This window comes from Cariama cristata, unplaced genomic scaffold (assembly GCF_000690535.1).
Source record: "Cariama cristata isolate BGI_N322 unplaced genomic scaffold, ASM69053v1 scaffold6253, whole genome shotgun sequence".
Lineage (NCBI taxonomy): Eukaryota > Metazoa > Chordata > Aves > Cariamiformes > Cariamidae > Cariama > Cariama cristata.
Window position 1 is genome coordinate 157,256 of NW_009607750.1, and position 23,811 is coordinate 181,066.

At 36.8% G+C, this 23,811-nt stretch overlaps 1 protein-coding gene across 1 annotated transcript in view; it reads right to left on the bottom strand.

The window, feature by feature from the left end:
- DPYD (dihydropyrimidine dehydrogenase) overlaps positions 1–20,732 on the bottom strand; it is a gene marked incomplete at both ends in the record, with an annotated part of 143,920 nt that extends 123,188 nt beyond the window's left edge. Inside the window, 4 exons of the mRNA XM_009696859.1 lie at positions 6,303–6,487; positions 15,469–15,679; positions 17,298–17,467; positions 20,625–20,732. Coding sequence (XP_009695161.1) covers positions 6,303–6,487; positions 15,469–15,679; positions 17,298–17,467; positions 20,625–20,732 — 674 coding nt within the window. The remainder of the gene's footprint in view (positions 1–6,302; positions 6,488–15,468; positions 15,680–17,297; positions 17,468–20,624) is intronic.
- Between the last annotated feature and the right edge of the window lie 3,079 nt (positions 20,733–23,811).

Here is a 23,811-nt window from a genome sequence, read left to right on the forward strand (position 1 = left end):
GACAAAAAGAACCACTAGTGGAGGTGTGGGCAAGATTTCCTGTAACAGAGTAAAAATCTCAGCGACTTACAAATAGCTGCCTTTTGGGTTGTTTTCCTTCAAAAGGAAGTAACTTACCCCATTTCACCTGTGAAAACCAGTAAGCATAGATGGAATGAGGGGGTTTTTGTTTGTTTTACAGCCTTTTGTTTCTTAATCTGGTTCAAAACCTGAGAGTTCACATGTCTGTTTTGTTTTGGGACTGCCTGGATTCATGTGTCAGAATCAGATCTTTGATTCCTCAGACAGAAAGGATACATTTGAGGGCCAAATTTTCTGATGGCTTAAAAGCACTGAAAGTAGTGGAATTGTCCTAGCCTGAATGATTCAAACCTCAATGTGTCCCTAATAGTGGACATTTTGAGAAAAGTTACTTTTAAAAGAACCCTAACACTTGGGACCAAACTCCCTTCAGTATCACGACCTCTCCCAGCTAGCAGCAGATGCAGCCACACTTTATAAAAAGCCATACATCCCCCATTTCCTCCCTCCTGAGTGCTCACTGTTTCCTCCATGTCATACTCCAGGGCTGTTCTACACCAGGAGAATCGGAGTTCTTAGAAGACCAAACAGACTGACACCTCAAAGAGGTAGAGACACCTCAAAAGCTTTTCTTAACTGACAAATCAAAGAAAAAGAAAAGAAGAAAAAAGTATTGTCTTTTGATTATTTTGGGTTCAACTTAATCTTTTTACTTTTTTTTAATCTTAACTAAAATTTCAACTGTAAAATGTTGTTCACAAAGCCAAAACAGAACTTCCTGGATCACATGACTAAAATTAAAGCTTTTTAAAAATGTTAGCACTTTTTGTCTCCTACATATTTGGAAGTGGGGAAACGCTCTGAGATCAATACTGATATACTGAACTTTTACACTGAACTCTGACTTTGATTCTGTAAGAATGACAGCAAAGACTTATGGAAAGGTTTTTGGCATATTCCACTCTGTGCATATGTGAGTAATAAATCTAATTTTCCATTTTGAAAGCACTCATTTGTTAATTCATTTGCTATCCAGAATTGTTCAAATGTTCTCTGTGAATATAATTCAGTCCGTGGATTACTCACAGACTATCTTTGCTTGTATAACCATTACTATTGATTGCTACAGACAGATAGACAGATTGAGTGCTTAATACACAGCTTAAGTTACATTGTATTGTTTCTTTTCCCAAGCAGGACAATTTAATCTCTAAAAGTTGTTCTCACCTAAAATGAGCGTTGCTTGAAAGTGATTCTTAAGTAGACACCTCAAATGAGCTTTCTGTGATAAAACTGAAAATAAAACCAATACAAGACAAAAAAAGAAAATCTACCAGAGCAGTGAAAGACTTCTGAATCAGGTCATTGAATACACCCATGCAAAAATAGGCCTTGCCTCCTGCACGCCATCATGCAAACTGGTCATAAGCCACTTCCCAAACCATGTGCAGAGAGGCCTATTCTTCCTGCCAAACTTCCCTCACAAAGAGCGAAACCACAAACAGTTCCACCCAGATGCACCCAAGCACTGCAAGATGTGCCTAATGGTTTGTTAATGATGAGGTGAACCAGGTGGAGGTGGCAGGGGGAGGATTAGAAAAGGTTTCAATGGAATAAACCAAGTCTTTAAAAACACACAGGGGCAGGATGCAGACCAAGGTTCAGTAGCCAGTGGCTATACATCCTCGCAGATTTATCTCCCTCCTTCCTATGACTTCCCATTTCGCTCTATTTATTTTTTTCGCTGGGTTTTCCTTTCAGCACAATGCTTATAAAAGAAACAAATTTACTAAGTCCTGATATGTTGTTTTCTACAAAGTAAAACTTTCGGTAAACTAAAATGTTTTATAGCTTCCTGAAAGTATTTATAATGAAGGATTTCCCTGACATTGCACAAATAGGAAAAGAAAGCCTGCAGGCAAGTGTTTACTTATAAAAACTCTTCCCTTGATTTTTAAAAATAGAGGACAAAAAGTGTGGCCCATTCTTTCTCTAATTTGATGCCAACCAGTTGAGCTAACACTATTGCAGGTAGGTATTGTTCCAGTCACAGCAATTTTTTGGATACTGGAACAGTGTGGCGAAAAATCCCCAGCACACAGCACGCAGTGGCCCTACCTTTCTCTAAGCAGGATATACCTAGAGGCAAAAGCAGCACAGTCTATAGTGCAGGGCTGAGAGACAGGAACTCAGCTTTAGACCTGATAAAATTTGTGACATTCATTTTCTTTAGATGGAGAAAATTCTTAACCAAAGTGACATGGTCTAACTCCCGTTCTCGGGTCTTTAACAAAGATAGACTGTGAAAGTGAGTAGTTGTATTACTGTTTTTTTTCACATAGAGCCTTCTCTACAAATCCTACTGCCTGGAAGAGTCTTCCTGAATACTTTTATCTCACTCCTGCTTTCTCTATTTTTAAGTCTGATCTTAAAACATATCTTTTCTCCTTTGCACGTGCTCTTCTAACCTCTCTCTGATTATCCACTATTTAACTTTGTTAAATATGTTTATGTTATTTCATACAATCTCAGAATGGCTAGAGTTGGAAAGGATGCCTGGGCACCATCTAGTCCAACACCCTTGCTCAAAGCAGGGTTAACCAGAGTAGGTTGCTCAGGGCTCTGTCCAGTTGGATAGAGATTTTCTAAGCTCCTTCCTGACTTTCTGTTTCTGGAACAGATGTATTGCTTAATGAGTGGCAAGCAACTAAAATACCAGGTTTCCTGCGCTTGCATTTAGTACACCTTTTTGCAAATGGTGCTTTATTATTCATCTCCATGTTAGTGTTTCATACGTTGTTCTAGCTAAACAAAGGCACATTCAATTTTTCCTTTGGTTATCCTGAAAAGAAGCAGACAACATAACTAACGGCTTCAAAGACAAGCTTCCTGGGAACCACCCATCTCTGGTATTGATTATGAAATAATATACATTCATGCATGCTGGAGGAATATGTAAGAACGGTCAACCTTCATAAAAGAATCAACAACTATACTCTTCAGATACAAAGCCCATATACTTTTTGACAGCATAAAGAAAAAAATAGCAAATATACAATACTGGTTCAAAATAACACAGTGATGTGCTCAAAATTCATACTGAATAGCGTCTTACTGAAGTGCAATTTGTATCAGTTGGGATCCAGCCCTCTATTCTTTAAGGGTACCACACACATTTCAGTCTAGGAAAAATATAAAAGAAACTGTCCACACTGGGGAGATTACAGTAAAGAGAAAAATAGATTTAAATAAAAGAAAACCTACCGTGTATCAGAGTGGAAAAGTCACTTTTTAAGAGGGATTTTAGTGAGAAGAAGATGGTAGCTTGACTGTCACATATGGGAAAACACTCCACAGGTAAGCATATGAATAGAGCAGAAGTGAAGCATTAAGGCCAGTGCAGTTGTCCAGGAAGAAAATACTGAAGGAATCGCAATGCGAGAGCTGTCTTTGCTCTTAAGGCAGGCATAGAAAACTAGAAGTTAGTCCTGCAATAACTGTGAATTACCCTGAATATAACTATTCTATTATTAAATCCCTTTCAATGACCAAAAAGAAACGAATGGTAACTGAGGCATAGAAGAGAACAGCAGCCTGTATTGCTTCTGCAGAAGATCATAAAGTCACTGTTGGACAAAAGTGAGGGTCATTACAATCCGCAAACTAAACAAATCATCAAGATTATTTTACAGAAATGTTTATGTCATTCATGGAATAAAGGTTGAATACTGAAAAAATGTTGTGAATAGTAGATAGTTACGTGAATTGGGCTGATTCTGTTTGGATCTCTAATGACTTGCAAAGAACCGTTCTAGGAAGACTGACTGTGTTTTCTAACAGGTCCTATTACCACTATCCTTGACTGGTCATGTTTATAGAAACTAACCTGACACAGCTGCAGGCAACAATTTCTGAGATGAACCTATGCTCCATATAGTGGGAGGAATATGTTAAGAGGCAGGAGATATTTAGGCAACTAATGATGGAAAGTTTCCAGCATAAGAGCAGCCAAGAATCTTCTGTAAATAACTCCCAGTTTTGAACATACGGCATTTCTGCTGGAGAGTCCTCAAGTCTGGATCTCTTGCTTCACTTGACCATGTGCCAGAGCTTGCAATGACTGGAGTTTCAGGGCACATATCAGGCCCATCTGTTTGCTTAGCCTTTTGCCTGGAGTAGGTTGGGATACAAGCAGTGTGCCATTCAAACCCTGCATTCTGCAAGTAGTCAGGATGGTGTTTTTGAGTTTCAGTCTTTGACATGGTCTTGGGCTGGTTGAGAAATCCTATGGAATAGTTATATTTTGCTAAAGGTTGACTGCATTATTTATAGATCCCAGTGCTGAGATGGCTGGCAATTTTGGAAATGGCTACCTGTTCCCATAAGTAAAATGCAAATGGATAGATGGTATCAATTTATTTATTTAAAATTTAATGCGTACTCAATTCAGACACTCAGATCACAGGAAGATTGTTTGCCTTAGAATCTCACAGTAGAGAGAAAATAAGGTAGTGTGTAAGGGTGTTTTTTCATTTGACATTGGAAGTTTCCAGAATACAGAATTGTACAGAATACAACACATGCGCACAAAAGCATGCACATACCTATCCCTATAAACATCAGGGTAATACAACCCGTCTCTAAACAACTTCTTTAAAAAACAAACTCTCCTCCAGTCACTCAAATTTCTACCAGGTCCAAACACTGGTGAAGTAAATTGCCAAATTATAGCACTCTGCACCACAGTAACCAGATTTTACAAGGGCTGCACATCCAAATAAATGCCCCTGGGCAACCCATTCATCTAACAGCTGGAAAGGTGACACTTGACATTTGGAAACTTTCCTGTGAAGATTGTTGTAAGGCTTTCCCATTAGCTTCCTGGTGAGACTGTAAGGTTGAATAAGCTGCCTTGAAACCTGCAAAGGGTACCAGAAATGCTCTAATATCACAAATCTGCTTGATTTAAAATTCTAATTCTCAAGCCATGACTATTCAGAATTTTCCCAAAGTATTAAACACATTCCGGGGTCGGGGGGAAGCAAGCTTTGAGGAGGAAGCAACATGATAAAGGAGGGTTTTAAAGTGATGTGTGTATTTCTAGAGGTTAAAGGGGAAGGAGACAAAAAGGACGAGATACCCCTCTCTCCACCTATCACAGTTACCCAAATTCACTGCGCACTGAGAAATTAAGCAAGCAGGTCAGGGATTAAAGATGTTTCACACTCAGCATTTTCATAGGGTCTAAGAAGGCAGGACTCAAAAAAGTGCTTTAGAACAAGTGAGAAAAAATATGCACAGATACTAACAACAAGCTTTCAGTTGAAGTATTTTTAGGAAGTGAAATCAGACCCCAACAGCATGAAATTGCACAAACATGCAATCAGAGAGGCTTTGAGCAGATGGATGGGGGAGAAAGACATCGAGCTGTTACAGTCCCAACTTCAGTTGTTCAAATCTCTTTTTGTGGGAGAATGAATCATGTATCATGTTTCTAAAAAGTTCCTTGCACTATGAACACACTCTTTGTCAGCTGGTTCTCCACACACAGGCTGTGTCTCCTGTCTCTGAACATTCCTCTGCAGCTCCTCTAGACTTTGTGCTCTTTGTTCTACTAGAAAAATTAGGGTAGAGGTGTTCAGTGAGCAACATGCAAGAAGCACCAAAATTGAACATGCAGTTACCAGGTTTTTCAAGTCTGTACCCCTTAAACTCACATTTTTCAGGTAAATTCTCCTTTGCCTTATTTTCCTCTGTGCATTCATTGTTTATTTTTTGTTGGCCTGTTGTGTCCAGCCTCATCAGAGCAAACTTTGGTTCCAGTGTAGATAATCCGAGTGCTCTGTAAACACTTAGTACTCTAGAAATGTCTTCCTCAGGTAACAACATTGGCAGTATTTGATTTTTACTTTATGCACTACTGGGAGATTTTACTTTTTAATACTGATGGGTTCGCTTCTTTTCCCCAGTAACCCAATTGGGACTTTGACTTGCACTGTGTATTGTGCAGGGAGGCTTGCTACCCTTGAGTGGAATTCAGAGTGGGGGTCAAGAAAATGTTGCTTGGATTTTAGTGTTAAGATAATCTAAGAAAGCCGGGTTCAATTACCCAAACTCAAGTAAGTGATTCAAGTCGAATGAATCTGTAATCTTCAAATCACCAGATAATCTAGGTATTAGTTTCTCAAAACTTGTCTATTTAATCTAAATCACAGTGAAATTCTTTTAAAAAGTATCTAAAAGCAGATAGAAATGGGAAAAACACTTTTTAAAAAAATCACCTGTATGTATCTGTGCATGTACCAGGAAGCTTGTTTTCCATCATTTACCGATTCCACTGTAGTGTTAGCAAGACCACCAACGTCACCCCCTGCGAAAACCCAGGGTTCACTTGTTTGCATTGTTTCTGGATCTACTTCAGGAAGACCCCATCTGTTAAACTTGATAGGTGCCATGGCGTCTCTGACTGTAATTAAAGTGAATGACAAATATGTTAATAAACAACTGCTAAAATCTGTCAAATATACACTGGTAACAATTAGAAAAGTAGTTCCAAGTTCTTTCACTCACTTAAATGTAAATTTACAGTAGAAATTAAAAGTCTTTTTATATACATAAATGTTTTTGTTGAGTTAGTGGGGGTATGCAATTGCTAACAGGACTCGGACAGAAAACCAGAATACATTATATGGAACAGCAGTTTGGTAGTATCAGAAAAGTAACCAGTTCCTGCATGCCTGCAAAGCCAGACCTGCGTACAAAACAAATGCACACAAGCGTCACAAGAAGTGACTGACTCAACGCAGGCTTAAGAAATAGTTGCTGCTAATGTTCTTCTGGTCACTCCCTGAGAATACACTGCATATCCCAGAAACTGGATTCACAAAGTCATTCTCACCGGCACTATTCATCTCCCAGGGAAAAAGTCCAGCACTTCTGAAAATCCCATTAATGAGCAATATTAACAAAGGAAGAATAAATTTTCTCCCTTTCCCCCCACCCATAGCTTTGTACTACACTGACCGTATCAACATGCTTTTCTCCTGAATAACCTATCATATACTCTCTTCTGCAACTTAATATGCAGCATATGATTTTTGACATTTAAAACTAGAAAAGAATGTTTCTGATACAATTTCTAGAAATTCCTTTAGATCTCCAGAATTTACTTCCCACATTTATTAACCGTCACAACAGAAATGATACTCTGCTACTTTTTGACAGGTCATTATTAAACTGGACTGAAAATTTTCAGATGGAACATTTTCCCACTAAGAAATGTTATGTTATCAAGGCTTTGGCTTTGACAAAGTGTGTTGGTTTTAAAGAAATTTAATTCTGAAAAACATACATTTTAATAAAGTCAAAACCTGACTTAATATTTAAACTCAGAACATCCTGCAAGTAAGGCTTACTTTGAAACTTGTCACGTATTATTAAAAATAAAAACATAAAAACACAATAAAAATGAAATGTCTACATGAAGACAATATATTTTGTATCTTTTTCACTGAAATTTGTTGGTTTTTTAGAGTGTGCATTAAGATATCTTAATTTTTTTATGTCAGTAAACAGCATATATAGGCACTCTGCACATGAACTATTATTGTCCTTAAAAATAATGTAGATGTAAATACAAAAAAGTAATTTTTTATACTGCATGGAATTAGAAAAATGCCATTAAATACACATAAATGTTCAGAAAAAAATATTCTTGCTCTATATTAACACGATTTTTATTATGCATTTTTAATTATTTTATTATAATCGCAGAGACAGTTCAAAGTAGCTTCATGAAGAGAAACACACTTTCAATAAGTATTTTTACCAAATGTTGATGGCATATATCAAAATGAGAGGTTTTTATGTAGCTTTGTCTACAGGAAGTGAAGATTCTGCAATAAAATGCAGCTTAAAATTGCAACGTCCCTCAGGGACATACCACTAGCAGATGCAGATTGCCAAGGTCAATTAAACTGATGTAGTTGTGCTGTCATATATATAAAAGAGACGCCTGCCAGTTTAAGACAAGAATATTTCTACAATACGACAGCAAAGTCACAGTATTGCCCCAGCGTACACCTGAGTATACAGCAAGCTTCAAATGCATCTTTCTTGCACATCATCACGATGGAATTTTCTTCCCAGCCTCTGTATCTCCCTTCACCTCCAAATCATATATTAGAATTATGTTTCAAAGTGAGGGCTGTGTATAATCAGGGGCAAAATAATAAAATAGGAACCAAGGCACAAACATTGACACCTTCTTGCCCCACCTACACTCTCCTCCTCACCCTTGGCATACACAAACATATATCCAGAGAACTCGAATCCAAAGTACTTTTTTGCAACTCGTTCAGAAGCCAGAATCACAGAAGACAGTTTTGAGCTGAAAGACTATAGCAGATTTTCATACCAGCAGCATTTAATCTATCTTCAAGACCTATTGCTTGCACAATCCCTCCCACCTCACATATATTTGTGGCTTTACTTGGCAAAAATAGTATTTCCGTAGTAACAGAATCAAAAACTTATGAAATGGTTTCCTTTAAAAATATTTAAATTACTGAAAGATCACATCAAACACAACCTTCAGAATGAGATATTTTTTCAGTCTGGAACACGAGTTTGTTGGTTTGTTTGTTTGGGTTGGGGGTTTTTTTGGTTGTGGGTTTTTTTTTTTTAAAGGAAAGTGCTGATAATGGCTGATAGCAGTTTTATTAAAATGTTTCAGTAATATTTAGAAATCAATACATTAACTTTCTCTTTATGTCTCAGATCGTCTGTACTTCAAGAAAACTTTTGATCATATTATATTTGTCATATACAGGATAACTTATTGCATGCAGTGGTACCACCTCAGCATGTGGTCTAGACAGTTCTCACAAGCTGAATACGTACAGGCTTGTAAAGACATGTCTGGAAAAAACCCAGATGAAAACTTGGTGCTGCAGGATTTGGTATCAGGGATTTAATAGATGACTTTTGTTTCTCTGAGACAGGACTGAACCACAGTAAAGGTATTAGAGAGCAACATACTATTGGAGATACACTTTTTCAGAAGAAATGATGTAAAACTGGACATTCTGACTACTTATTTCATCTTGTGGAAAAATACGGTATTACCTCTGCGATCTTGGATCTATTACATTTCTCAAATTTATCTTTGGATTGTTTTGTCTTGTGGAAAAATACGGTATTACCTCTGCGATCTTGGATCTATTACATTTCTCAAATTTATCTTTGGATTGTTTTGTGCTAAAATAGCTGTCTGAACATAATTATATCAAAAGCTTCTTGAGTGCAAAGAATGCCCAACATATCTTCACCTGAAATATCTCCCCAGGGCCTGGGGATCTGTCTGCCTGATCAGTATTTTTGAAATTGGGAAAGAACATTTCCCTGGTAGCAAGGTTGACATGGTATCCAGCAGCTATTTCCTTCTGTCTTTTTCATAATCTCCAAGATTTAGGTTAAGTAAAAATAAGAGAATGATTTAAAAGAATCTTATATAAAAGAGTTCCTAACATCCTCAGAATTTGGATCTGGTATCCAGGGCAAATGTGAGGCTGAGGGGACCACCTCCTAAACCATCTGCAGAAAGAAGTGGAGAACTTCAGTCTTCACAAGGGGCAGTCCCTTCTCCGCCCCTGCAAGGGGTGAGAGAGAGAGAGAGTTTGAGCCAAACCGGAGCTTGAAAGGAGGTGACCCCAACTATCAGTTCTCTGAATTGCTGTTTGACACTGAACAATAAGCAAACTAGACAACTAATGTTTTTGTTGGTATATGATTTAGGACGGGTATAAAGAAAAAACTGTCTTTTAAATCCCTGCACCCTCCCACCCTTTAAAATTACATGTTATTATTAAAAATAACATAGCTTTTCTCTTGAAAATTCAAAAGTACAATCCTGTGGCTCTGCTGCATTCTCCTCCATATCCTGATGAGATATCTGTAATTTTAAAAGATCCTTCTGGATGAAAGACAACATACAATTGAATTATTCTGATGCTATCAAGTGATGCTAACACAAATAATACCAAACAAAAGGACAGTTCTGAATATATATTCCAAATTTGCTATATTCATAGAGCAAACAAACACAAACAGAGAAGCAGCAGCAAATTATAGCACTTGCAAAGACAATATTAAAATATAAGTGAATACAGAAAAAATATTTTAATTAACAAAACAAATCAAATGGAAAAGATTCCTCAAATAAAGCTTTAAAAGTGAGTCTGTGTGTGTTTGACTGCCATGACTAATTATGTATCCATGTAATGTGTGTTCAATTTGGGCTTATTTAAATAGCAGAAATGCTCATTAGCTGCAGTATATCTGTGAAGCTTCAATAAACAGTTTAATGGTTTTTATGTTTAACCAATTTCATAAGTTCCTGTAATTTTAGCTTTAGTAGCTCATTAATGTTATTTTTGATCTCCATCTTACAGAATTCCTTTACAGTGAATAGTAGCATTACTTCAGAAAAATACAAATATACTGTAACTTTCTTAATCTCAAATGTAAAACTACAGCTGTCACATGCATCAATAGACTGATTAACTGCTGACATTGCCCAGTCTAAATGCCCAGCAAATAAAGGCAGGCACCATCATGCTTCCCATGAAGATGTCTCTGCCCCACTAGCGTACTGAACCAGGATTAAGTGGTTTGACTAGATAAAGCTGGGTCCAGGTGTGCTAGGAGAGGCTCCTGCTGCAAGCTGGTACTGACTTTGTTTTCTGCCTGTCACCAGCAAGCAAATGTCTACTGATGTCTGTTGGGTTAAAGAGCAGAATTCCTGCTCTAAGTTAACAGGGCTTTAGAAGCCATCATGAAGCCAACTTTTGGATACTGGAAATTGGTAATTACTTCAGGATGTGGAACTGCTGCACTCAAACTCATTCAGTAAACCTATTTGTGGGGGAAAATCCTATTCCAAATGACTTGGCAGGAAAACTCCTACCTATTTCACTAGGAACCTTTTGAATCTATATAAATTTCAGTTTTATATAACAATTTTTTAAAAAAGTCTGGTGACTAGAAGTCTATTCTGTGGGTGTGAAGCAGATGCTGTGCTACCAGGGAGACACCAGGTCACCCCCGTGGGCATTCCCAGCTGGGGCATCACAGCCACCTCTCTTCCTCCTTCTCAGTCCTTTGTTAGTGGCTTCAGTGCTTTGAGGCTGAAGTTACCTAGTTGTCTAAGCAGGCTGTATGAAGAAACCCAACACTTCTTGCAGGTTTGCTGGCTTCTGTAGTATTCGAAGTTCTGCATTTATACAAAGGAAAACTAAAATGTTTTTCAATTACGAGCCAAGAGCTCTGCAAGCTTGTTCGCTTTTTCCCCAGCAAATGCTTCGCAATCTATACAAATAAATATTAAGTAGGAGTGGGTTAAATAATAAAATTATAACTACTTGGGCAAATCTATCTTTGTTGTATGTTGAACTATACTCGGGGGGCAGTAGTTACACTCTTGTGTTTCTCCATGGTTCTCCTCAGAAATTCAGGAAAATAAATCAGAACAAGGAAATTCGTTACAGTGCAAAATTTTGCAGTCCAAAAATATTGTTCCCTTTTGCTTATCAGAACAAAATAGGTAAGACAATAGTTATTCAAAGTTTAGACTTTAAAACCAACTGGAACAGTGTTAAGTAGGATGTTGAAGCTGTACACAGTGCTAGGAAGTACACAGAATTACATTTGTATGTATTGACCAGTTGCAATTTGGAATGGTGACAGAAGAGATTTCAGTAATTTACTAATACATTGTAAGCCTCCAAAATAACAAGCCAAGCAAAAGAGCAGGAACACGAGGAAATGTACAAAATTCTCTCATAGCTCTTTGTTTATGTGGGTCAGTTATGATGGCTTGAAGGCTTGGGTAAGCTATGCAGTAAAAAAAAAAGCAGCTTGTGCTTGGAAAATCTTTTTTTTTTCAACAAGAAGCAAAACACTTTTCTTAGTCCATCTGCAGTAGTTTCATTTGAACAATTTGTTGTTTGTTTTTTGTTTTTTTTTTTTACTGGTTTCAGTAAAAGGGTAATGTTCTTAAAATAGTCCAGAAAGCAACTCTCCCGTTTTGTCTATTAGCAACTTCCCGAGGATAAAGTGGACTTAGGAGTCCATTTTTTTAAATTAATGATGCATTTATATGATTCCCAATGGGAGGATGAATACCTACTAAAACTGTTGCTTAAAAACACAATGAGCATTTTCTTTTAACAAAACAAAAAGACTAAATACCTACTGTGAGCACATGTAATTTCAGTTGTAAATTTAATAGTTACCATGCAAGAAGAAGAAACACCTTGTTGAGGATAATAGATCAGAAAAAGCTGTCTAACCTGTGAGCTATTTCTGCTCAGAACAGCAGTCACCCACGTGCTTATGTCTTGTTAAACAAAACTTTAAAACATGGGCTTCAAGGCTGCTCCGAACACTTTGCTGAACTGGGGCTAAGTCTGATTTTAATTCCTCTGGTTTTCATAGTATTTTCCTTATTCTTGTATTCGTAGCATCAGCATTTAGCAATATTAATAACAAATAAGACATATCCTGCTAGCTTAGCCCATACCAATACTGCATTTGCAGTTCCCTGATGAATTAGGTCAATTGATTGAGCTCTTTCTATAAGCAATAATTAACACATTTATTCAACCTGCATCTGAGTCATCCAGTCATAGTATAATTCAGACTAGAAGGGCCCTCTGGAGGTCACCTAGTCCATTCCATTCTTCAAAGTTAGATCAAGTTCCAAGTCAGATCAGTTTGCCCATGACATTGTCCAGTTTTGAGTACCTCCAGTATTTTCATCTCCATCTTCTGATGGAGAATACCTGAATACCCAACTCTTGAATACAAAAATGCTCTTCCTTTTTTAAAAAAAAAACATTAAGAATATAAGATGCTTCTGATGGTTTGGTTTTCTTGTTTCTTTTCATTTCTTTTTGTTATGTATGCTGGGGTAGCCTGGAGATTTGGTTGTAATCCAGCTCAACGGTGAAAAGCAAATTTGACTTTCATTAAGACAGCCTAGTCAAAAAATAAAGATTTAAAAGCAACTGAAATGGTATGCTCAAAATAAACACTTTATTCCCTCAAGTCTTAGTTTCTTTTCTCTTTTGCAACATCCAAAACAAAAGCCCTGCATTTTTCCTTGTAATTTGATTGCTATTCTAATAGCAGTTTCACCAAAAATACAGTGTGAAACTGAGGTGTATTGCTTACCCCCAAGGTAAATGACTCTCTTCTTTCATGATCAGCTCACTGTATGACTTTGTTCCCCTCACATTTTATATTCCTATTTAAAAACCTCACAATGACTAATTTAGACAGTGACTGTGTCTTAGGAAATATAAGACTGGCACAGTATTATAGCTAAACAACACAGTAAGTTTTAGCTGAAGCAGTTCTTAATGTGGGGAAAACTGAATCACTCCTTTATCATAGGGTCTATGAACCACAACAAAACTTATTGATTGTATATGCTAATATTTGATCTATCACATGAGGTTCTAGAAAACCTTCCAAAAAACCTAAACCAAGGTTTTAAAAACAACAATAAAACTTTCCGAGATTAAAAAAATCTTAATCTTCTTCTCCCTGTTTCCCGGAGGTTAGACTGAGCCTTAAAACATGACCGACAGATGCCAGATTCTTTATACAGCGATACATCTCCAAGTGGAATGAGAGTCTGCTCCCTGAAAGAGACATAGATTGCACCTCCTATGCCCTTTAGAGCAGAAGGCAACTGCAGGGCAGGAGGCAGCTTTGAGTAATTAGCACTGTATGTAGCCAGGTGCAGTTGCTGTCTAGATAATAGCCTAGGCTGCATGAACCTATCCCAAAGCAATAGTAACACACACAAGATAGGAATGCTCCTGGAAATAACTTTGCATGTTCCTCAAGGAACCAGGTTAATCCTTTTTTTACTGTAGGAGAGGAGTTTAAACTCTTCTCACGGCTGTATGATGGTTTAACTTTGTATACAATTGGACTGGTGAACAGGAAGCACCATGTAGCTTATTCAGATCACAGACAACTCTGCTAGTGGCTATATTCTAAAATTCTTCAATGGGACCTATAATTTATCTTCATTAACTAATGTTTTGTCTTCCTATGAAGTCAGTAAGCTTTTTGTACAATTCTACCAATAACTCCTGAAAATCTTACTATCAGAAAACCCATTTAACTTCATTTAAAATAGTGTTATCTATAAGGCATACAGAGAAAATGCGTATGTGAGAAGTCATACATTTTATATGCCTGAGGTATATTCACAAATGCTACTAGACTCTGCTTAGATTATTTTAGATTTATGATTTTGCTTGATTAAAAAAATTCACAAAACCACATTATGCTAAGAAATGAAACTCCCTTTGCACCGGCAGAACTAGCACCTGATTACCAAATTTTCTGGTGACATGCACTCTGAGGCACTTGCTAAGTCCTCTGTCAGAGCATTTATACCCAAAGGACCATGACAACATGTCATGGGTTAATTGGCTGGCATGACCATGCCCTGGAGAGGTAGGCTCACTGATCACTAAGGTTTTCAGAACCTGCTAACCCTGATGAGAGTCTCCAGGCTGAAGACCTATTCATTTTATCAGTCTGTCTTCTGTTGAGTCAGTGTTTTTCACTTTTGAGGCACATTTGATGTATGTGCCTGAACTCTTTAAATCTAACCTAGTGTCAGAGGAGAACAGCCTGAGCTCTGCTCAGGTCCCATGTTCTTAGTTGTACTCATGTTCTTCAGCTCTCTTTCTGCTGCATCCAGACAATTCGTTCAATCTCTGAAATGCCATCTATGCGCCAATTTCTCTATCTTTAATATGGAACTATGTAATTGTTAATTTTTAAGATGAAAGCTTGTAAACTGCAACTAAATAATGAGACAAGCTGAGATAAGCACTGGTGAACTAACAAATACTCCACATGACAGAAGCCACAGTTCTCTTGTGTATGCACAAGAAATGAGTGATATCCAGACCAGCTGAACCAGAATAATGAATCTGTCTTAATTCTTGCTTAATTTAATAGGTAAAAAAAAAGGTTTCAGAGATCAGATCAGTTCAGCTTAAAGTTGTAGCATAATGAGTTTCTCTAAAGTTAATTAGTGAGACCAGAAGAAATCCCCAAGAGTATACTTTGAGATCCCATTTGCATTGAGAGGAAAGCAAGATATATACTGAGCAACTGCACCTCTAATTGGAGTTCCTGCTCTACACAGTGATATACAGAAAACTACTTTGTTATCAGACTCCTCAAGTTTTGTTCTAAGAGGTATATCTAAAGGACAAAGAAATTCCTGTGAAGAGGACCAGCAGTCATAAGCTGCACAACCTCCAGAAGACTCATTTCACAAAACTGTCAAAGGACAGGAAATGGCTGCAGCTAAAATAACAATCAGCATTTACGGAATGTGTTAGTCGGGGTTACCTTTATCATCACTTAAAATGGAGCCAAAGGCACTGATCACCACATCAGCTTTCAGACGGACAACTTGATCCTCATCTTCTTTCCAGTTTCCTTCACTGTCTTGTTCAGTTCGAACAAACTCCATAGCAACAATTTGTCCACCTTTAAGTACAACTTTCCGAGGGGAGAGGAAAGGCAGAAATTCACATTTCTCTTCTTTTGCAAGTTCCATCTGTAGAGTAGAAGTAATAAAATATAACTTTTTTCACTCAAGATGCTATCACACATTCTTCTGTAGTAAAAGTCACCTGCGTACGGTATACATAGTCATCTTAATACTAACGTCAGAGCCCACCGTGCTATTAAATCAAGCATTTCTAGACAGTGGTACTAGGTAAATCTGCAATGTAAATATTTCTCCAACATATTTTCTTATTGTTCCCTGCTACTTTGAATACGTATAACTCCTTTGAGGGCAAAAGAGTTACCTTATGTAAGCATCCACATCTTTTAAGAGGAGGCCTAATATTAAGTACACGCCCTGATTTGTGTTTACTATGATCTTAAGATGTTACTAAATGCTGAGTACCATGTGCAAACAACAGTTTTCTGAGTGACAATCCAGACTTAAGATCTTCTGAATGTCTGTTGTGGTAAAACTGCTGAGGTCAAACAGCATTTTGTCTTAGCAAAGTCTTCAGGATTTGATTGTCTATGTTTACAGGACAACTTTTTTGAACACGTAATATCCAACCTGACATCATTCTAGCATGGCTGTTACTAGCTGAAGCTACTTTTATTTTACTTGTTTTCAAGGCCACTGCATGATTGGATGAGTACAAACATTGACAACTTTTAGGAATTCACTCAGGCTGCTAACACAGATTTTGCTTCAGAGTGTCAGCTGTTTCTTGATTAGTAAGAATCTGAATAGCACATAAGTCTATCTGTGCAATGGCTTCAGTAATCTCATTGTGTCTAGAATTCTTAAATGAATTGCAACAGAAGTAAACTATGCATCAAGAGACCCTCTATTACCTTTTTGCACCTCCATTCCCCTTCTGTAAGATCTCTAAGATGCGTACCTACTTGAAACAGATGACCAAACTACCATAAATCTCATGATAAAGATGCACCAGATGTCCTGATATCCTCAAGTATACAAAAGTGTAAAGTATGTATCAAATAAACGATAACGGAAAAAGACCACCAAAATAAGAAAACCTAATGTGAAAAAACTCTCCTGTAGTACAGATATATGGAGGAAGCAGAGTCAGTTTCAAAATGTGCAGATGTCCTGGTAAATGCCAAAGTGCAAAGCCAAACTAAAAATCAAATTGAATGCTGAAATCTGTGATGAATGACATTGCTCTATTGCCATTGGCAGTGACTCAAAGCCAAAATCACTGTAAGTAATTTTCTTACAAGATTTTATAGGCTCCCAAGGCAACGTCAGTATCACTCAGATACATTAGACAGCAGCCAAAAGGTATCATTCCAGGATCTAACCATGACCTGAAGAGTCACCTACAATACTCAAATGGCTGTTTGATCTCTGAGATGCTTCCAAGATTAAAAATTTTACTATATTTTCTAATTTACAAGAAATTCTATCCCCTGTATGCAAATGCATCTGACTTTAACAGGAAACAAGTACAACAGAGGAAAATTATTTATACAGACACTATATAAAGTGAGCCTCAGATCTTTAATAAACATTTACACATTTTAAGAGCATTTTTATAAACAAAACCTTTAGTAGATGTCTTAAAGTACCTACAGCATACTTTCAAGCCCTATAGAAAGAACAACCAGTAATCCTTCTCATAAATGCTGTTATTCAATTTTACCTCTTCTGGGACAGCCCTGATATTAGTGAATCCCTTCCTGAAGACCACAAACACGCGACGAGCTCCACAGCGTAAAGCAGATGTTGCACAGTCAAAAGCAGTGTCTCCTGCCCCAAGTACAATCACAGTTCCATGTATTGATGGCAATGGAGAGTGACAGGCACACATCCCTGAAAGATGAAAGGAAAACCCCATTTTCAAGTAGAGAAACCATTTCTGCATGACAGCTCAAAAGGTACTTGTACTCAAAGCAGTGTAAAATTGCATCTTACAGTTTCCAAGCATGGAGTGTCACTATCAAATTATTCTGCTTCACTGAAAGACAGTTTTATTCCCATTTTTAAGATATGCTCATATACATAATTTCATAGTCAGTACTCTAAGCAGCTGCACCTTTCTATCTGGAAAGAATTCAAATGACAACACGTTTGTAGGACTGTGGGTCCTGTCAGGTTGATACTGTGAGATCTTTTTATTCAAAAAGTAAGTTTCTCTCTTATCAGAATCATTATCCTCCCAGTTAAGAAAAACAACACCTTTTAACAGAATATAAAAAGTAATTCTTGATATTTTTCAAAAGATGACCAGTTGTTGATAATTTTGTGTAATAGTTTCTCAAAGTTAGTCCCCTCAGTCAGTTTGCTACAACGCACTGACACTGGTCTTGCTATGACATGGTTCTCAGAGGCTATGCTCTATGGCAGCTGAACAGGAGGCAGAAAGAATATTGGTATTACAGTAATTCCTAGATCTTCCACTGGGAGAAAACATTTAATCTACAATGGCTTTCTACAAATTATTTGCAATAAGTTACATGGAGAGAATGACAACATTTTGTGCTCATCATCTACAGATAGTATTTGACGATTTGATTATACAAGAAATTTTTAAGTAAAACTGAACTGTGTGTGTTCCTTGTATGAGACTGCACTTTATCATAAGTTTAAATACAACTAACTGTTGATTAGGCAAATTATTGCAACTTAAAAAATAATGCCATAAACAATATAAAGCTATATTCTCAATAAGCCTGTGACAATTTCAATCAGGAGGTACCTAAGCTGATCATTTAATCATTGCACTGTAACTCAAGTATCCTGCTATAGTAGCAGCAGATTTTCACATGCAATTGTAAAGAAACACAAGTATCATTCAAGGAAACAAGGCATGTAATTTAGACATATAAACAGAGTGAGAAACAACATCCTAATACACATATTCTCTCTCCATTTGTAAAATATTTGATGTATGGCAAATGCTAACATTTCCCCCCTCTATGTATATGGTATTGCATTTACTTTTTACTTCATAGGCTTCTTATTCTAAAATTCTCTCTAAACTTTTCTCATTTATTTTTAACAAACTTAATCCTTCACAAAAATTGTACACTGAGCAGTGGAAAAAGCGCAAGTGCAGCAGGGGAATGGCAGCTCTGAGTGCCATGTCAGGACTAGTCCAGAATGGATCAGTCACAGCAGCCCACTTTGCTCTTGGTAACAAGGCCACTCCTAAGGTAAATTCATGTCTACGTATGTGCAAGGGGATTGGAGGAAAGTGTATTAACAAGTGGTATTTAGAACTTAGTAAGCAGACAGAATATGTATTTCCCCGTGAATAAGTCTATTATGTCTATTATTTAGAGAGCTGTCATAGTAAAAAAAAAAAAAAGACGATAGAGTGGGATATAGGACATGTGTATTTTATTTTAAAATTCCAAGCTTTAGAGAGCAAGACGTGGCTATAGCTACAGACAGACACTAGGAAAATTAAGTAAAAGAGACCATGTTAATTAACAGACAACACCAAAGAGCTATCTATTACTGTCAGTCAGAAAAGGTTAGTTCTTCAAAGTTCACCCTTTTTTTGATTGTAGACTTAATATATATATAAAAAAATAATCATTGCATATCCTGGCGAATCGAGAGTACTACTTTGCAACATTTTAAAAGATGCGGATCACAGTATATAGATCCTCATGCAGGCAGGTGACTTACAGTACACAAGTGCAATGTGTCCACACAGAATTCTATAAAGAATTTTTAGTAAAATTATTACGAGGGGATTGTTTTGCAGGATTTATTTTTCCTTTGTTAATCTACAAATGTTTTACAGTGCAGATTCTCAATCTGTTTCATTTTTAAACATCTTTCTTCAAGAATAAACCACAAAACACACCACCCTTTTCTCCCAACCCATTTGAGCTCACTTTGAGCTTAAGAAAGCAGACAGAAATAAGCATTTGATCAAAACAGCAGAGAGATGGGACAGATGGGATGCAGAATTTCCTTTCCTAAATATTTTGCATAAAATGGGGTAATAAACTTTACTTTTATATGCAGAATAATTTGCCGCAGAAGATATATTCTTCAACACATTGTTTATGGAAAGTCTACCAAATAAGCAGAAAGGTCTACATGATGCTAAAAGAAATTTCTCAATGCTCAGAATAAAATTAGTTTGTAGATAAAAAAGGTATATGTGTGGTTAAATATGCGGTCATATGTACAAGACCATATACTGCACTAATTATGATGCCCAGAAAACTGTACATGGAACTTCTTTTTTATCAACACATTGGGGAATCTAGACCACAAGGGAACGTGGCGTAGAAATCATGAGTCCCATCTCATACATCCATCTGGGGCTTATGACTTCATATTCAGGGCCACTAAAAGCAGCTATACTCCTTGGGGGGCAAACACAGTCATCTCTGTACTCAAAACAAAGATGTAAAAGCATAAAACAAGACTGCATTTGGTCCCTATGAACTGAGTGTTGTCTTATTAACTCCTGGCATACTACTGTTGTCCTGAGTCTTAAACTGTAAGTTCTTTGGGTAAAGAACAAGTGCTCCCTTAAATGTGTCTGTAAAACATGGAGCACATGACTTGGGATCAAGTAAAATTATTTATCAACAATAGACAGAGCAGCTGCTTACATGGGTCGGCAACACCTTTAATATCAGATTTTTTCAAAACCATCTTATATATATTATTTATATGGAGGTAATTTATATAAATGAGAAGCTTATGACATCTTTTGAATATAACTCAAAATAACAAACATAACTTATTAGAGGTAATGATTGCCACGTGCTTAGATTTTCATATATGACTCTTTGCTTTACAGTCTCTAGGACTGCCTTTCCTGACCACACTCCTGAGGTCGCAACTCACCAAGAGAAAATCCTGCCTGAGACCTATTCTCACCACCTATTGGGAGGTGTTTCGTAATCAGATGTGCTGCTATGTAAACAGCTGTCCATTTTGATATATCAATAACTGCTAATGACTTACTGAATACGATTACAACAAAAACATCACACACCTGGCTTACTGGCCATAGCTACCAAAGGTAGGAAGTCTTTAGATGTGTAGAATCCTTGATCCATTCCCAGTCCTTGGAATGTACTGTCTCTGTTCGGTTCTGGCAAACCTAAAATAGATATTTTAGGGCATATCAGAACTATAAGGGAAATTTCAATGATGAATACATATTTCACATTACATACACATTCTCAAAAACATCTCAATACAAGCACTTTTACAAACCCTCAGATGATTCTAAAAGAACATCACAAATGACTGTAGTTTCATGTTTATAGTCTGTAGTTTACATAATTGATCTTTTAACAGTACTGGCACTTGAAAATAAGGTTGTTGGATAACCTGTGTACTCATGCAACTCATATCAAAACAAATGCAGAGGCAAGGGTTAGAGAGAACAGGATATACAGGGTGCAAAAGCAGGGAAACTACTGGGGAAGAGAAGGCTCTTGGAAGGCTTGTCTTGTATTGCTTTACCTGCACATGCATGTAACTCTTACTGCTGTGAAACGGTTTTGTTCCCTTTCTTTTGATGCATTTTTCAGTACAGCTAGTCTGCAGATAACACAAATGAGGCAATAATAAACAGCTTAACTGATGAGGAGAGAAGGACAAATGGCAATGCCGTAGATCTGTCTTATCTGTGAGTATCTGTATGCCATCATATTTTGCCATACTTGATGGTTTTCTCAAAACCCCGAAGTCCTTATTGGCTGACATTTATTTATAGTTATAAATAGCACACATTTATACAGAAACCATAGGATACAGACAGGAAAACACTTCACAACCAATAATAGCAACAAATAACCTTTCAATTAAAAGAAATCAGAAAAAAACTTCTTCCAATTATCAAAGAATATCTTCTCATTGCTGTGGGAACATCTGGACAGCACAAAAAACCAGCCTAGTTGACACAGAAGTTTAAACAACTTTTTCATGCAAATGCAATGATCTATCAGGGTATTTTCAACAGGGCCTTGACTTTCATATTTACATCTAAAAAACCATAATATTATCAAAGTATGCTAATTAATAATTACTGAAATGGAGTAAATGTCAACAATTTTTCTAAGAAAACACACTAGAACCAAGGAGTCCTCAGGGCAACCAGGTCGAATTGGAGCATGCAAAGCAATCTGTGTTCCTTCCATTCTCAGGCACGGATGGCAGCAAACTAAACTTTCTCCTCTTTGAGACATACTGGTCTGGAAAACCCCAATAACACTATGTTAGTGTCAACAATAAAGAAGGATTGCACTTTGAAGAGTGCTATTCCAAGTAGGGAAGGTTTAGGGTCTTTTTATATTAGTGAAGCAGCAAATATAAACATATATATATGTCTCATTACAGCATAAGATCAGGACTCAGTCGTAAGAAAGCTTAGTATTTTTTCATGAGTCATCTGATATGAGGGAAGTTTCTTAAACCTCTAGATGCGTGAATGAAGTTACTGTAATACAAGAAGAAAAATAGGTATATTTTTATTTTTAGCAGTTTCAGTGAAGAAAATGAAAACATGCTCTCAGTGAATTAAAAAAAGCTTACAAGCCAAAAAGTAAATTAAAAAAATCCTGAAATTTTTGCATTTCAAAATTCTCTTGTTATTGAGAACTTGCTTGATCTCTATAAAAAAAAATAAATCATGACACAGTTGCTGAATACATGACTTTCAAAACACCGCTGATCTACAGTTGCATATTGAGAAAAGTAAGGTTAGAAAAGACTAGCACGTACTGAACTTCAAGACCTTTGAATGCTCTCTTTCCTTGGTAGACTGGAATATCAGCTAATAAAGAATGAATAATGGATATCTTAAGAGGCTGCCAGAAATACTTACTGATATTGAAAGTACAATATGTAAAATGCATTAAAGAAATTATTTTTAAAACTGCATAGGTTTTCCTTTATTTGTACATTGCAAAATCATCTATGGCAAGAAGAGTACCTCGGAAAAAGCTCTCCATGACTGCCCACAGGCAGAGGACAGAGTAATGCAACTATTTCCATTGAGGTATCCCTAAACCAGCTCAGAGGTCTCAGTTTACTCTTAGGGGAAACACTCTTGTCATTAGCGAGACATGTAGTGTGCATTAAAGATAACTTCCTTTCTACCTAACATCTATCCCATTCAAAAACAAGGAGAAAATCTCACAAATATTTTCCCCCCACTTATTTTTGGCACTTTTATCATCTCCTAATGAAAATTCTTTCACCTCTAACAGCATCAATAATTTAGCTACCATGAAGACTGCAGCATTGCCTTAATTCTACTCTTTCAATGTTCATGGTTCAGGTTCATCACTAGTTCAGTGACAGAGAAATCAAAGGAGTTGGATTAAGAATGTATTGGATTCAATAATGTTTAGCCTGGCTAATATGACCCCCCAAAAAAGCCTGAGAAGTAGTCAGTACACATGGCATTTTCCACTATTTATTTTACTATTTTCATTTTGCTGAAAATTCCATGAAAACCAATTTTTCAATATTTACATTTGAAGGAAATGCAGGGGATTTTTCTCTTATACCTATAAGCACAGTCTCAAGCTCTTTGCTAAGCATCTGCTGGAAGTTGTACTGGATTCTGATGTATCTCTTTGCTGTTTAGTATTTACCATTACAACGACTGCATTTAATTTCATTAAAACAGAGAGACTGAGTACTTCTTAAAGTCACTAGGCTAGCTAAGAAAGAGGCAGACAAACAGAGAGGGAGATCAAGAACTGGTAAGATTCACTTTAGAGAGACACCATTTCATAATAAAAGGTCACCTCACAGAAGTATGCTTCACAGGCAGATCAAATATTGACAAATAGCCAACAGCCTCTCGGGAGAGAGAACATTTGATGAAAAAAACAGCCGTAGAGGAAAAAAGTTTTGAGCAAATGGTTTTAGAGAAGAAATAAAATTTAAAAACCTCAGTCATCTAAGAAAGACACGATTTAGGTCAAAATAATGAACCAAGAGAAATACTCTTTGAAGATAAATCAGAGAGATCCTTTAGCAAAAGAGAATTCACACACTACTACAAAATAGCCAGGAGCCAACCAAGAAAAAATGCTTAGAAAAACATAAGGTCTTTCCTGTAAGTTTTAGGCTGAAGCCAATGATACTCAGATCTCTGCTCCCCAAATCCACCTGCAAGCTATCTAAATTTTTTATTTTTTTTTTATTTATTTATTTTTATT